Here is a 15,240-nt window from a genome sequence, read left to right on the forward strand (position 1 = left end):
ACACCTGTTCTTGCATTAAAATCTCCAAGAAGACAAAATGGCATGTTATGTACATTTTTTAACATGAGAAGATCAGAAGCAATGTCATCAAACATAGACTCGTTAAAATATTTAGAATTTTCAGGAGGAATGTAAACAGCACCAAGTATAAACGGAAATCCAAATGCCTTCTCGCCGATCTTTAACCAAAATACTGTTTCAGATTTAGCCTGTTTAATAATTGACACAAAATTGAATATTTCTTTTCGTAGTAGAACACCAAGTCCATGAACGCCACCAAACGGAAAGTTGCTTTGACTTGGTTTGTCTTTAAAGAGGTATTTGAAGCCATCAGGTAAAAAAGGTTCATTAATATCGTCAACTTTAGTTTCACTCAAACATACAATATGAAAATCTTTAATGTACTGTTCCAATATTCCATCATTTAATTTTTTTCTTAACCCGCAAACGTTTAAACTTAAAAAATTAGCGTGCTTCGTCACATTCACCGGGCCGACGTATCCCTACCCCATCAAGAAAAGACCTGAAGAACGAAGACGGTCCTCGGACCACCCGATCTTCAGGAGGTCATCAGGCGTGTCGATGATTACCTTCGTGCCGCCATTCAGTAGGCAAAAGATTCTGCCATCGATGGTCCAGACTTTCTCGATACTTTCACGGTCTTCTTTTACCTTCCTGAGCATCTTGGCACGGAGCGAAGTCAGATCTTCTGCGATGAAGACATCCCGCTTCGTCTCCCTCAGTCGTCGCTTCTTCTTCATGAACTCCGTCCTCTTCTCTCTGCGAACGAACTTGGCCAAGATTGGCGCCGGCTTACCAGATCGTCCTCCAGGTAGACGGTGAGAGACGCTGATGTCATCTCTCGTCACCTCCACACCAATCTCCCTCCCCAGCTTCACCACCACATCGGACGTGTTCTCCCCAGCTATCACAGGCAGGCCATAAATCTTGATGTTTTCCCGACGACTGTATTGCTCCAGACGGTCCACCTCAAACCTTAGAACGTTGGTCTGGGCGGATGCTGCTGCTGACGGAGTAGGAGGAGGAGGAGGAGGAGGAGGAGTCAATTTCCTCAAGCCTTCCATCACAGAATCCATGGCTGCAGTTACAGCAGTCGCCACGGTCTTGATGATGATTGGTTGCAGAACCTCAACAACCTGACGCACTAGATCTGCGACGAGATCGTTGTTGAGCTTCGGTCCCGGTGTCCTGGGCGTTGTCGAAGACTGCGGCCTCTTCTTTGTGCTAGCACCAGCAACCAAGGCATAACTAACAGCTTCCGAGACGGAGTCCTTAACAGTAGATTTCATAGACACTTCATCGTCTAGTATGTGAAAGTTACTCGCCATAACAAATTAACAGGTGTCTAAGCTATGACGTAATAATAGAGATGCGCGAATGATGAAGCGTTACAACCAAAGAAGTGATGAGGACGCGTAAAGTAAGATAAGCAGATGAAAGTGATGGTTGTTAACGGAATGTTTTTTTATTGTTATGAAAATTGAGTAGATACGCGTAGGGCCTATACCTTGTTGATATTCAAAAGTTCTTATTGACCGAAAAACGAAACGAAAGTCACAAAAGTCTCCAAAATTGAGATGAAAAATTATTGATTTCACGAGAAAATTTTCAGAAAATAATCACCATCACGTACGCCATCCAGCGAAGTATAGGAGTTCACGTGAAAATGTAAAATGTCTGCAAATAAGGCAATTTATCGGAGAGCTCAACAAAATACGTCCACCTGTCCACCTGTTTTCTGTTTTCTCCCAAAGATGCTGGTCCTTTGCGTAACTTAACTAGTATGGCGCAATATTTTTGCGCACAATTGTTTTGATGCTACGCAGAGTGTTCAAATTTGAAATATAAATTCGCTAAAAAACTGGATTAAAATTGACGAAAAACGAATATATCTCGGAAAATGTTCACATACCGTCGAAAAGAGTGAAATGTCCACAATCACAGGAAAATTTCCAAGACGTAGATGTATAACAGTCAAAAGAAAGTGCACTATAAACGCACAAAATATGGGAATTTACGGAGCACCACAAACACACGTCTGCCTCTGTCAGAGGCAAAAAACATAAAAAACTACTAGTCAGATACCAGAATATAAATGTACAAACTACACATGACCACCAAACTACTCGTCAGATACTAGAATGAAAATGACCAAAAGGAAACATGATTAAAAAACTAATGGACGGATACCTGAATGAAAATGAACAAAATAATCATCACTACAAAACTACTCTTTATAATATGGAGTGTTTCGTCAACGCTGTGAAAATACTCTTTACCGTTTTACAAGTAACATTTTTGACTAAATAAACATGGCCCGTATTCTGAAGTCGTGTCTAACTCCTGTTTAACTAAACAGTTGTCAATAGTCCTGTCTAAGTCCCGTCTAACTTTAGACACGAAGTCGTGTCTAACTTTTTTGGTATTCTGCAGTCGTGTTTAAATAAAGTTAAACACGAAGTCCTGTCTAAGTCCTGTTTAACTTTAGACAACTGCGAGGGGTTGTTTAAGTCCTGTTTAAGGGCGCGATTCTGCTGCTTTTCAACGTGTACGGTACTCTCTACCTGCTGACCCCGAACTTGCGGGGGAGAACGATAGTACGGGCATCCTCTAAAATTTCAAATACGTTTTGCAAGATTTTTTCTCGTGTAGCCTGATTTTTTTTCTCGATAATATCAACTGTTCTTATCTAATGATGACACGTTGGAAATTCCATTATCTATAATAAATTATCCATTTTGTTGGAGAAGTTTCTTTTCTGTATCTTCCGAGCCCCGGGCCGGGGCCCCCATTTATGCCTGGTTACGGTAGCTACGCGTCTATCAATTACAATCATCATGGCTGCCGCAGCGGAGGGTTTGCTCCATGACCTCGAGCATTATGAGAATTTTCTGAATATTTTTAATCAGCACCAGCAGCAAGTAGTAGAGAGAGTAAACAGGAAAGATCCATTTCAAGTGTACAACGAAGCCGAGTTTAGATACAGGTACCGCTTTTCAAAGCAGACGACGTTGGAGTTGATTGATATTCTGAGCCCTACGCTAGCTCGGCACACCACTCGAAGGGATGCACTGCCTGTCCATTTACAGGTTCTAACAGCCTTGAGATTTTACGCCGTGGGTGAGTTTGAAACATTTTCGATTGTCTCTGATATATGCGTCTTATTCTTCGTTTTTTATGTCCAAATAATGACATTCTTAAATTACCAACGATGCTCCCATTTTAGTCTTATTTTTAATTTAGATTCATGACAACCACACGTGCATGCACAGTCGTTACTAGACCGAAAGCTTCAGTCTCTATAATCGTCGGTTGTTCCACTGAGACTACGTCTGGCTCCACTAGACCTCCGGTTATAGAGACTGAACGACTGCCTATGCCAGCCTGTGTTGAACTTATTCCGCTAGATTTTAGCCGTTAGGCCCCTCCCACAAACATGAACAAACTTGCCACGGCCGTATTGTTATGCCCCCAAAATCCCCCAAAATGTCATTTTACCTCGTTCATTTCCAATTTTAAATTAGGCCTAGGCTATAATACATCGGTTCCACTTACTAACTTGATTGATATAATCCGTTTAATGGTCCCTTTTAAGGAAATTATCGGTCAAAATCGACATCCATGTTGAAAATCTTGCAAGCCGTGTTAAACTCTCGCTGCCGTCAATCTCATCCCTTCTAGTCTACGCCGAAGGCAAAATGATTATGAAGGAAAAACTGTGCGCCATCTACACGTTCGTAATGGCGTTATCACAGTTTTTCCTTCATAATCATTTTGCCTTCGGCGTAGACTAGAAGGGATGAGATTGACGGCAGCGAGAGTTTAACACGGCTTGCAAGATTTTCAACATGGATGTCGATTTTGACCGATAATTTCCTTAAAAGGGACCATTAAACGGATTATATCAATCAAGTTAGTAAGTGGAACCGATGTATTATAGCCTAGGCCTAATTTAAAATTGGAAATGAACGAGGTAAAATGACATTTTGGGGGATTTTGGGGGCATAACAATACGGCCGTGGCAAGTTTGTTCATGTTTGTGGGAGGGGCCTAACGGCTAAAATCTAGCGGAATAAGTTCAACACAGGCTGGCATAGGCAGTCGTTCAGTCTCTATAACCGGAGGTCTAGTGGAGCCAGACGTAGTCTCAGTGGAACAACCGACGATTATAGAGACTGAAGCTTTCGGTCTAAGTCGTTACAGACTAGTCCCGCACGCTGCAATTTATTTTACGTTTTCAACGTCTGCCCAATGTTGTCATTCACTGATTACCATTGTCATTGACATTGCTATAGACTAGGCCTATCGTGAATTTCGTATCTGTGAGAAAGTCTTCCCAGTGCAGTGCAGCGTCATGACTTCAGTAATCTTCTGTTACTTATTTGCTTCTGCGAAGTTCTGGGTCTTAAGTTAACTCTCAATCTTAATCTTATCATAAAATCATGGATTCTGGAATTACATTTTCATTTTGGGGTCCCCTTCCTCGCACACATAGCTGCATTACTATCCTGGCTGTGTATTAAAACCTATTCTATTGATTCTCAACATTTCAAACACCTCTTTATTTCAAGTCCAGACTTAATGCTAAGAAAAATGTATAGACCCTAGGCCTAGAAGTATAGAGGTCTAGTGAATTCTCTATGGCCTTAGTATGGGTCTACTGCTATTACTCATCACCACCTGTTGATGTAGAAATAATAGCAATAAATTAGGGCCTACTATTAGAATGGTGATCGTCTACGTCTACGTCTATGCTGGTACTCGTCAAAAGCCTTTTCAGCAACTAAACGAGGATATTGTGGTGTGGTGTCTCTCATAGTGGTCATGATTGACTGATTAGTGCATAGTGCGTATATACAAGTTGTGCGAGTAAAAACAGATCCTCCTATGATTTAGGCGCTGATGGCTCCCTTGAACTTCTCCACAGAGGGCAGTTCAATGAAGTTGGTAGGGAGCTCATCCCAGTCCCGGAGTGTTCTTGGGAAGAAACTTTGCCTGTAGCTGTCAGAGTTGGAGCTGGGTCTCATGAATCTGTGTCGGTGTTGCTGACGTGTTGAACGGAGTCTTGGTTGGATGTAGTCTGGAATTGGTACTGCGACTAGGTGGTTGATGGCTTTGTAAAGCATGGTTAATCGGGCTTGCCTGCGTCTCTCCTCTAAGGGTTGGAGTGCTAGATCTTCTCTCATTTTGGTGACGCTGGCATCTCGTTGGTAGTTTCCGCATATGAAGCGTACTGCCCTTCTTTGGATTTTCTCAAGCTGGTCAATCTGATTTTGTCTGTATGGATCCCAGACGACGGAGGCATATTCTAGCTGGGAGCGTACCAAGGAGATGTAGGCCTGTTGTTTAATATGCGATGAGCATTTGCTGATGTTTCTTCTTAGGAATCCCAAGGTTCTTCCTGCTTTTGCTGCAACGGCATTGATATGAGGCTTCCAGCTGAGATGCTCATGAATTTCAACTCCAAGATAGGTTTGACTAGGTACGGCTTGCAAGATATCCCCTCCTAGTTTGTAGCTGTGGATGATTGGTTCTCGCTTCCTATGTACTCTCAGAGTGTGGCATTTCTTAGAGTTAAAATTCATTTGCCAGTCTTCTGTCCATTTGTTCAAGGTGTCAAGGTCTTTCTGTAGTGTGGTCGTATCTTCTGTTGTCTTTATTTCTCGGAATATGAGGCAGTCGTCAGCGAATAATTTGATGGAAGAGTTTATGTTGTCTCTGATGTCGTTGATGTACAGCAGGAACATCAGCGGCCCTAACACTGTACCTTGGGGTACCCCCGAGTCGACGTGAACTGTAGACGATGCTTCCCCATCAATTACTACTCTCTGTGTTCGTGTAGTAAGCCACGTCTGGATCCATCCATTGGTTTCATCTCTTATTCCATAGTGTGCAATCTTCTTTAGTAAGCGTTGATGTGCTACCGTGTCGAATGCCTTGGAAAAGTCGAGTATCAAGACATCTGTCTGAATCTTCTTGTCTAAGGATCTTGTGACTTCTTCCAAGGTGTTGACTAGCTGGGATTCGGTTGAGTGTTGTTTTCGAAATCCATGTTGACAGTTGGCAAGAAGTTGGTGTTCATCAATATGTCCCATAATGGAATGAGATATTATATGCTCCATTAATTTAGTGGTAACACAAGTCAATGACACAGGGCGGTAGTTGCTAGGTATGTTCCTATTCCCCTTTTTGTAGATTGCAACAATATTGGCTGTCAACCAGTCTTTTGGCAGTGTGCCTGTCTCATATGACTGCGTGAAGATCAACTGCAAGATGGGAGCAATCTCATTTGCCGCTTCTTTCATGATACGAATGGGGATCAGATCTGGTCCGCTTGCCTTACGGGGATTTAAGTTGTCCAACAGTTTCTTAATTCCATCAGTATTGAAGATGACGTTTGCCATACCTGGAAATGGACTTTCGCCTTTGTCAGGAAAACTTGCAATGTTCTCTTGTGTAAACACGGATTGATACTGACTATTCAGTGCCTCAGCCTTTTCTTTGCTGGTGGTTGCTAGGCCGGACGCAGTTTTCAATGTGGGTATACCCCCATTGTCTTTCTTTTGGCTATTGATAAATTGCCAGAACTTTTTCTGAGATTCTGTGATTGTGTTCTCCAAAATGCCACCTACATAGTCTTCATAGGATTTTTTCATATGCTGCTTAACCTTCTTACGCATATCCCGAAACGCTTGCCAGATCTCCTCACTGTTGTTTTTTCTTGCTCTGTTCCATGAAGTTTTTTTTCTCTTTAATTCATGCTTTTTAAGGATCTTTCCAAATTCTTCATGGTGATGATGCTTTGATGTCTCAGTCCTCAGTGTCACGAGTTGTCTTAGACGTGTCAACCGCTTTGGCTACTCTCCGACCAAGGTACATACAGTTTCCGAGAACGCCACAGGAGGTTTTGAGAGTACAGCAGAGATTCTTTGATTACTCTCAGTTCCCAGGTAGGGATTTAAAATTAAAATTTAAAATTGAATAATTCACCACTTGATTAAAATACGATTCAATGCGCCCTTGGCGAGCGTGGAGCTAGTACTTGGAAATATTTACGATTAGCAGTCAATTTAATTTTATAATATTAAATTATGTGTATCACGTTATTCATGTGTACATGTATTCATGTAGTATGATAATTTACATTGTAGATGTTGTTAAAATCAGGGCTTAAATTAATCCAAGGCCACCATGGCCATGGCCGTGGATGCCCTTTTGATTGGCCTCAATGCCCCTCTCATTGGCCTTGGAGATTTTTTGTGCCCTTTCCAATTCTTCCTATCTGTGCTGTAATATAGGAGTGCCCTACAGAAAAGTGACTTTGCCCTAAAATATTGAAATTTAAGGCCTGTAAAATCACATAGATCTACTCTGTAATGTTCGTAAGATGTCATTTAATAAATACAGTAGGCCTACTATAATGTAGCTAGAGAGCATGAGCAGAGCTTTAAAATTAACATAATTGTTTTATGATTCAATAATAAAGTGGAACAATAATTTAAACAATTCTATGGATTCCATTTCATGCAGCCAGAACGTTTTGCACCTTGCATGATATTGATGTTTGTAAATTTCTCTTTCCCAGGCGTCATCGGTGCTGTGGACTGCACCCATGTGCCCATACAAAATCCAGGTGGGGAACAAGCGCAGAGGTTCATAAATCGGAAAAACACGTCTTCTTTGAATGTGCAGGTAAATTTAAATCACTGTATTTTTTAAATAGGCCTACATTTGTTCTATTTAATTACATAAACAACAGATTGTATTTCTGCTTTGCTCTAGATATTACATGTGGTCCATAGTTTGTTTTCACCTCAGACAGAACACCTCTTTGAGTAGCCACGTTAGTCATAACTCACAGACATAACCATTCTGAACCATGCACTCTGCATTGCATTGATTGCATGGGTGCCGGTTGTGGAATGACCCTCGCCCATGCATTATGTTAAATGCACTGTTTGCTCTGATGATATTGTGTGTCGGTGTGTAAATTGTCATTCCATTTACAGTGTAGATGTGGTCAAGGCCTATGTATAAATGATGAACTTCAAAAGAATTATTAGTAACTAAGTTTGTCGTTTGAATCTTGTATTACTCTTTGGACATGTGCACTCTCGATGAAAGTGTACAGGATGGGCTCCCCCTTCCTCGAAGCTGTTATGGAGAACACAAAGGAAACTTCTGCAAAGATGTTTATAAGAGCTATGCATTTTTAAGTTGTTAGTGTAGTTGGATTTAAAACAGACACTGGTATATTCATTTTGTTTGTATGTTAATTCAAATGTAAATATTAAATAATACCCTATTCCATTGTTGTTTGATTTACAGATGATATGTGACTGTGACGGAAGGATCCTCAACGTAGTCGCACGATGGCCAGGTGGGTCTCACGACTCCAGAATTTTCAGGGAGTCTGCCATCAAGCACCAACTGGAGGCCGAGAGGCAGGATGCCAAGTGGCTATTAGGAGATAGTGGGTAAGTTTTGAGTTTCGTGTTATGTCATTCAGAAAGTATGACAAGCCTACACACTAACATCTCTTTCTCTATTGGCCTGTTTAGGCAAGCAAAATCATAATACTTCTACACAGGGTTGGCATGATTTAAATCGCCTCAATCTTTTGTTTAATCACAGATTTAAACCACCTCCGTAGACTTCTTTAATTTAGAAAACATTTTAAAAGGGCTTCAAAAAAATTGTTTAGGTTTAAACAAATCATGAAAACAGCCTTTAGTTGAATTGAAATGGTTTTCATTAATTTTTATTTCACAATTTTACCCCAATTCTGCTTTTTACGTTTACTTGCCCGAACATAAAACTTACCTGAGATTTATTACAGATGATTTGACTGAATTTCATTGTGCTTTTTAATAATGCAATTCCTCATTGAATGTATTCCTGTCTTATTGAAATAATCACTCATACTGTTGGACTAGTTCCTTGAAATGATGCAATATTCTTGTTTATTCATTGCCCTTTCTTTATAAATGTTATTCGTTCACTCAGATATGGATGCCAGCCATATGTGATGACACCCCTCCTACAACCAGCAAATCCTGCAGAGCAGCGGTATAATACCGCTCACAAACGCGGGCGTTGCATCATTGAACGAACTTTTGGCCAGATGAAGCGACGCTTTCCGTGCTTGAAAGGGCTGAGGCTAAAGCTCGAAACAACCATGACCACCATTGTAGCGGTTACTGTTCTCTGGAACATTTCATTAGAAAGGAGAGAACCAGAGATCGACGGCCCTGAAGTTCTTCATGAAATTCCTGGAGACATTCGTCCACTACCTGGCGGACGAAATGTTGAAGGGCTGATTAGGAGGGACAACCTGATCAGGCAGCACTTTGCATAGATGTTTAATAGTATATCAATCAGTGAAATAGGGTAATACCTACTGGTATTTAAACTGAGCTTCATTGTAAACTTGAAATCGTATTTTTTTTTCTATTAACAAAGGGTCTCTTGCATTTTCATAGTGCCAAAGGCAACATTATGTATGACACAAACAAGAATATGTGTCGTAGTCTTGTAGAGGTATTTCAAGATTATAGTGTTAAATGACATGTATTGCAATATTTATATCAAGTTATTTATTGGATGAATCTGTATATTTGTATCATCTCATACAATGTTTTATGTTTTCAAAATGACCATTATTACAACTGGGATAGTGAAATATATTGTAGCAAATTTGCAATTTATTTAATGATTGTTGTGCAATGTACGTTTTATATATGCTTGAAATATTTGCAGATAATATACAATAAGTATCTGTATAGTACATGTAGATAAGTACTTATCCCATCAACAATTTGTATAAATTATTTCACTCATATCAGGTGTACAAGCCTTGCAATCCTATGTCTCTGGTTTGAATTCCAGGGAAACCAAATTCAATATACTCATTTTCAATTCTATAATAAATTGTTAACTGTGAATGTTTATTTTTTAGATTACAGAAATGCGTACACAACTATCTATTACTATAGTTGTCTTAATAGTGATTTAATAGATTCTTGTTTTTTATATTTAATATTATAATATATTAATCTATATATCCAGATTTTGTTGCATCGCAATCAGATTTAAATGTACAGGTATTTATTGAAATTATCAGATGCTCAAGTGAAAGTGATTATTCTGGCAATATTGGCATGCAAATGGATGTAATGTAGAAAATAACGGGTCTGATTTGTAAAAAATACTATGAATTATATTTTATTGAAGTATGGGTAACTTGGCTTTGAATATGAATTATATCTTATGCAAATGTGTAAAGTTTTACGGAAAAATAAATTTATCTCAAAATGTAAACAAACACATTCATCCTTTTTCTTTCTCTCTCAAACTATATATTTTAAAAACGTGAAGTGAAGTGGAATACAGTGAAACCTTGTTATAACGAGCACCTCCTTACCATTCATTTGACCTTGTTTTTTTATCAGATATCTTTTATCACGACTTAAACTTTGATATAACTTGGACCAGTGAAATTGCCTTCCACATCAGGAACCTTGTTATATAGAGGTTCCACTCTATTTACATTTTACCTTTTTTTTAGATCTTACTTTCCCACTTGGAAATGAGTGTGTGGATGTCAGAGTAAATAGAATGATAATTTTTATTAAAAAATGACAACATGAAAGAAACTAATAACACATCATTTAACGTTCAATTTTGCATGTAAATGCAAACAATTTATTTAAACTTTCAAAGAAGATTCAATTATCTCAAGCTTCTTAAGGATGTAAGTCTTCTCCAGTTGGAGAAGTTGCATCCTGGCCTTGTGCTCCTCTTCTTTCTGCTGTCGCTCTTCCTCCATGTTGTGCAGCTTGGTCTCATGCTCTTTTTTGCCCCACCCTCTTATGGCATCGTGGACAACAGTCTGTGTAGGAGTCTGTGGTGGTATAGGGGAAGGACTGCCACGAAATCTCTTGGATGGGGTTGACCTGTGAATTAAAAAGATAAAAATAAAATAGGATTTGTCCATTAACATTTAAATCAACAGGATTAGCCAATCGATACATATCCACATTTATTTTGGTTAATAAGACCCTGCCATTGGCATGCATGAAATGATGTATACATGTATTCATTACAATGAGGATACAACATTATCATTATTGTAAATATGACAATATGGATTGTGCTAACATTATTTCTACATTATTACATGAAGATATTTAAGGGCGAAGTAGTTGTGTGACTTTGGTGCATTACTCAATCAATTTTTGAGAAATGAAATACCCCATATACTGTGAGTGTGAACACACCTATCGAGATGAAGTGAGATGTGACTGCTTGTGGATGGAGTGGCATCGGCCTGCTGGGCAGTGACAGGGTACAGAGTAGGTGGGGGATGACGACTTGCCTCCAGGGCTAGGGGAGCCGTAGCTCCTTCAGATGGTTGATCGAGAGAGTCCAAACTGTATATAAAGTGAACAAATTAAACAGCACTAAATAATCATTTTTGTTTAACCATGTCAATTATAGAATTAAACCCTCCCATTTATGTTAGTTTAGCAAGGCTTTATCGAGCTCACTCAAAACTCACACCCATGCGCACCAACACACACACACACACACACACACACACATGCACGGGTAAAACTATATTTGGAAACTTATGAAAGGTTTGTTTACTTCAGCGATGGGCGTTTCTCCCCGGCGATGAAGAGTTCTGCTGTCACGGCTTCGGGGTTGTTCCCCGTGATGTAGCAGTCGTCGTCAAACGGATTCCGTATTTCACTGAACTCTGTGGGCACGAGACGTTTGACCTCCTTCGCCATCATGGACGGCTCGGCTGGCGGAGGACCTCCGCCCGTCTTCCCCGTTTGCGATCTGAAAGATGACCATTCTGCCTTCGCCTGCAGCTTCATCCGCCGCCACTGATCTTTGAGCTCCCTCTCATCTCGTTTCTCGCCGTATCTAATAACAATACAATACAACAAATAAAGCCGTTGTTTATATATGATGGCATCCACTAATATTATTATGAGTAGCTGCTGCAAATTAGCCTAGATTATTATATTCAAGCAGAACCGCAATTGAATTCAACAATGTTATTAAATGTTTGATCTAGTCGATTAAATTTTAGTAACATTAATAGTTCATATCATGACATACCTTGAAGAGAAGTCCGCCAAGATCCTACTCCAAGCCACTTTCTTCGCTGACGTAGCTGCATAATTATTGTTTTTCACTTCAACTACCTCGATGATTCCATCGCCAGCCAACAGACTTAGCAGATGGGACTTCTCTGCCCCATCCCAATTTGCCTTTCTTTTCACATTTTTACCGTCCATTTTACTAGCAAGGTCTCGATCAACGTTAATTAATGAGTATTTGACGCACTGATATAGTTTGTATTGAGCGCCAGTAATTCGCACGATCATAATTGCACTAGCACTGTGCGGGTTAATTTTTTTTATCCGGTGCGCGCACCCATGCGCACCCGGTCTGTCGTCTGCAGGAATGTCAGAATGAATGCCTACTGGGCATGCGCAGAAGTCGCGACTAAAGTTAAACACGACCTGCGCAGAACTTAAACAGTTGTTATAGTTAAACACCACTTAGACCACTGGCGTACTGGTGGGGGAGCTAGGGGGGGCGCCAGCCCCCCCAAATAAAATGAAACCATGACTTATTTTTAATTCCATACAGGTGATTTATAAATGTTCGTGATAATAACATGATTTTCAACAAAATGTGCGTTTTTCCATTTCTGTTGCAAACTGACACATTCGCAAATAGCCAGGAAGAGCAATGTTTTTAATAGTCACTAATGGGCATTAGTGGCCACTAACAGTAACACTAGTAGAAACCTTTCCAGAAGCTATACTGCGACAAGCACTACCGGGAGATAACATGCAACCCACCACTCGGGCTGTGCATGCACAGATTTGCGAACGATCGTTCCATATACGTACATGTACATCGTCAGGATCAGTGGGGAAACTGAATCCAGACAAGGATTAACGGTACACGAATCGCCTTCTTTCTCTGATAATTTAATGAAACGTGAAAGCTTCCGCGCTACGCGCGGTATGAGCGAAAATGATTTCAGTAATAATTAATTGAAACGTCAAAGCTTCCGCGCTTCGCGCAGAAGGGCGGGGGGGAGGGGAAACTGAATTCAGACAAGGACACGATACAATGAATCGTCTTTTTTCTCTAATAATTTAATGAAACGTGAAAGCTTCCGCGCTACGCGCGGTATGAGCGAAAATGATTTTAGACAAGGATTAAGAGTAATAATTAAATGAAACGTCAAAGGGGGACGGGGGGGGGGACTGAATTCAGACAAGGACACGCTACAATTATTAATCGTCTATTTTTTCTAATAATTGAATGAAACGTGATAGCTTCCGCGCTTCGCGCGGAGGGGGGGGGGGGACTGAATTCAGACAATTAGAACACGTTATAATGAATCATCTTCTTTCTCTAATAATTTAATGAAACGTGATAGCTTCCGCGCTTCGCGCGGGATGGGCGAAAATGAATTCAGACAAGGATTAAGAATAACGTCAAAGCTTCCGCGCTTCGCGCGGGAGGGGGATGGGGGAACTGAATTCAGACAAGGACACGATACAACGAATCGTCATCTTTCTCTAATAATTTAATGAAACGTGATAGCTTCCGCGCTTCGCGCGGGATGGGCGAAAATGAATTCAGACAAGGATTAAGAATAACGTCAAAGCTTCCGCGCTTCGCGCGGGAGGGGGATGGGGGAACTGAATTCAGACAAGGACACGATACAACGAATCGTCATCTTTCTCTAATAATTTAATGAAACGTGAAAGCTTCCGCGCTTCCCGCGGGATGAGCGAAATTGAATTCAGACAAGGATTAAGAGTAATAATTTATTGAAACGTCAAAGCTTCCACGCTTCGCGCGGGAGGGGGCGAACTGAATTCAGGCAAGGATAAAGAGTCGGGAACGGTACAATAAATCGTCTTCTTTCTCTAATATTTAAATGAAACGTCATAGCTTCTGCGCTTCGCGCGGGAGGGGCGTGCGAAACAAGAAGAGTCGAGAACGGTATAACCGATCGGCTCCTTCCTCTAATAATTTAATAAAGTGTCACAGCTTCCGCGCTTCGCGCGGGAGTGGAACAACTGAAAAATAACTTAGTTCCTGGCCCCGGATTTATAGGCTTAAATTAGTAGATATTGGGGCATTAGTGTTAATATATTTGTCGGTAATTGGTGGCTAGTTTTGTCAGTTAGCGGTGGCCTCTACAACCCTCCTACCCCCCCCCCCCCCTGAACGTCTAATCAATCAGAAGGCCTCTTTTTTCCAGGAAGTGCCGGTGGACATTAATGCGCCAAATATGATTCTCAAATTGCAAAAGATCTCTTGGAGGGGGTAGGAGAAAGCAATTTTACGTCATATTACTCCAGGAAGTGCCTGAAAATGCGTCTAATGTGGTTCTAAAATTGCAAATGCTTCCTACTCAGGGAGGGGGTCAGAACCCCCTGCCAGACCCACCCCCGCTTGGTCGCTCCGCTCCCTCGCCGCTAAAGCCTCGCTCTGTCGCTTTATCGTTTTATATATATTTAACCCCATGCCATTTTGTGCCCCCCCCCCCTCCGGTAAGATATTCCTGAAACCGCCACTGTTTTCCCATACCCCTTGAGCTTCGGGGATCCGCCCCTTGACCCCCGTCGGGGCTTTACCCCTAGACCTCACTTTGACAAACGTTCAGCCCCCCCAAACGTTTTTGCTCATTACGCCACTGACTTAGACAGGACTTAAACAGTTGTTTAGTTAGACGAGACTTAGACACGACTTCAGAATACGAAATTTAGTTAGACAGGACTTAGACACGACCTCGCGTCTAAGTCCTGTTTAAGTCTTGTCTAACTAAACAGTTGTTTAACTGTAGTCGTGGCTAAGTTAGACACGACTTCAGAATACGGGCCATTGACATTTGGATAACATAAAACAATTAATTTTATGACAAAGTTTGACTATTGAAATATACGTATACATATGGCATATTTTCATTATTAGCCTCCACTTTATTATCTATAAATGTAAAGCAACATTTTGCGAATTGTATTAACAAGCCATTTTTTTTTCTTCATTCAGAAGACAGTCTGGGAATGAAAGCTAGAATAAAGTGAAGATACATATCTTTAAACTTACTGTAAAGAATGTCATAGTATCATACATTGATATCCCACTCAATCTAATTATATTCAATTTAAG

At 40.6% G+C, this 15,240-nt stretch overlaps 2 protein-coding genes across 2 annotated transcripts; one reads left to right on the forward strand and one right to left on the reverse strand.

Annotated features, from left to right (window-relative positions):
- Positions 1-2,706: 2,706 nt before the first annotated feature.
- On the forward strand, positions 2,707-10,345 carry LOC586910 (putative nuclease HARBI1). Its single transcript, XM_030992636.1, has 5 exons — positions 2,707-3,141; positions 6,792-6,971; positions 7,607-7,713; positions 8,350-8,498; positions 9,028-10,345. The coding sequence occupies exons 1-5, from the start codon at positions 2,859-2,861 to the stop codon at positions 9,377-9,379; spliced, it is 1,071 nt and encodes a 356-aa protein (XP_030848496.1). The 5' UTR covers positions 2,707-2,858; the 3' UTR covers positions 9,380-10,345.
- A 111-nt stretch (positions 10,346-10,456) lies between these two features.
- On the reverse strand, positions 10,457-12,394 carry LOC105445958. Its single transcript, XM_011682146.2, has 3 exons — positions 11,671-12,394; positions 11,301-11,453; positions 10,457-10,976 (listed from the first exon to the last, which is right to left on the reverse strand). Exons 1-3 carry the CDS (start codon positions 11,904-11,906, stop codon positions 10,730-10,732), a joined length of 636 nt encoding a protein of 211 aa, XP_011680448.1. The 5' UTR covers positions 11,907-12,394; the 3' UTR covers positions 10,457-10,729.
- Positions 12,395-15,240: the final 2,846 nt, after the last annotated feature.

The sequence above is a fragment of the Strongylocentrotus purpuratus genome, unplaced genomic scaffold, assembly GCF_000002235.5.
Source record: "Strongylocentrotus purpuratus isolate Spur 01 unplaced genomic scaffold, Spur_5.0 spur5_scaffold_20, whole genome shotgun sequence".
Classification (NCBI taxonomy): domain Eukaryota; kingdom Metazoa; phylum Echinodermata; class Echinoidea; order Camarodonta; family Strongylocentrotidae; genus Strongylocentrotus; species Strongylocentrotus purpuratus.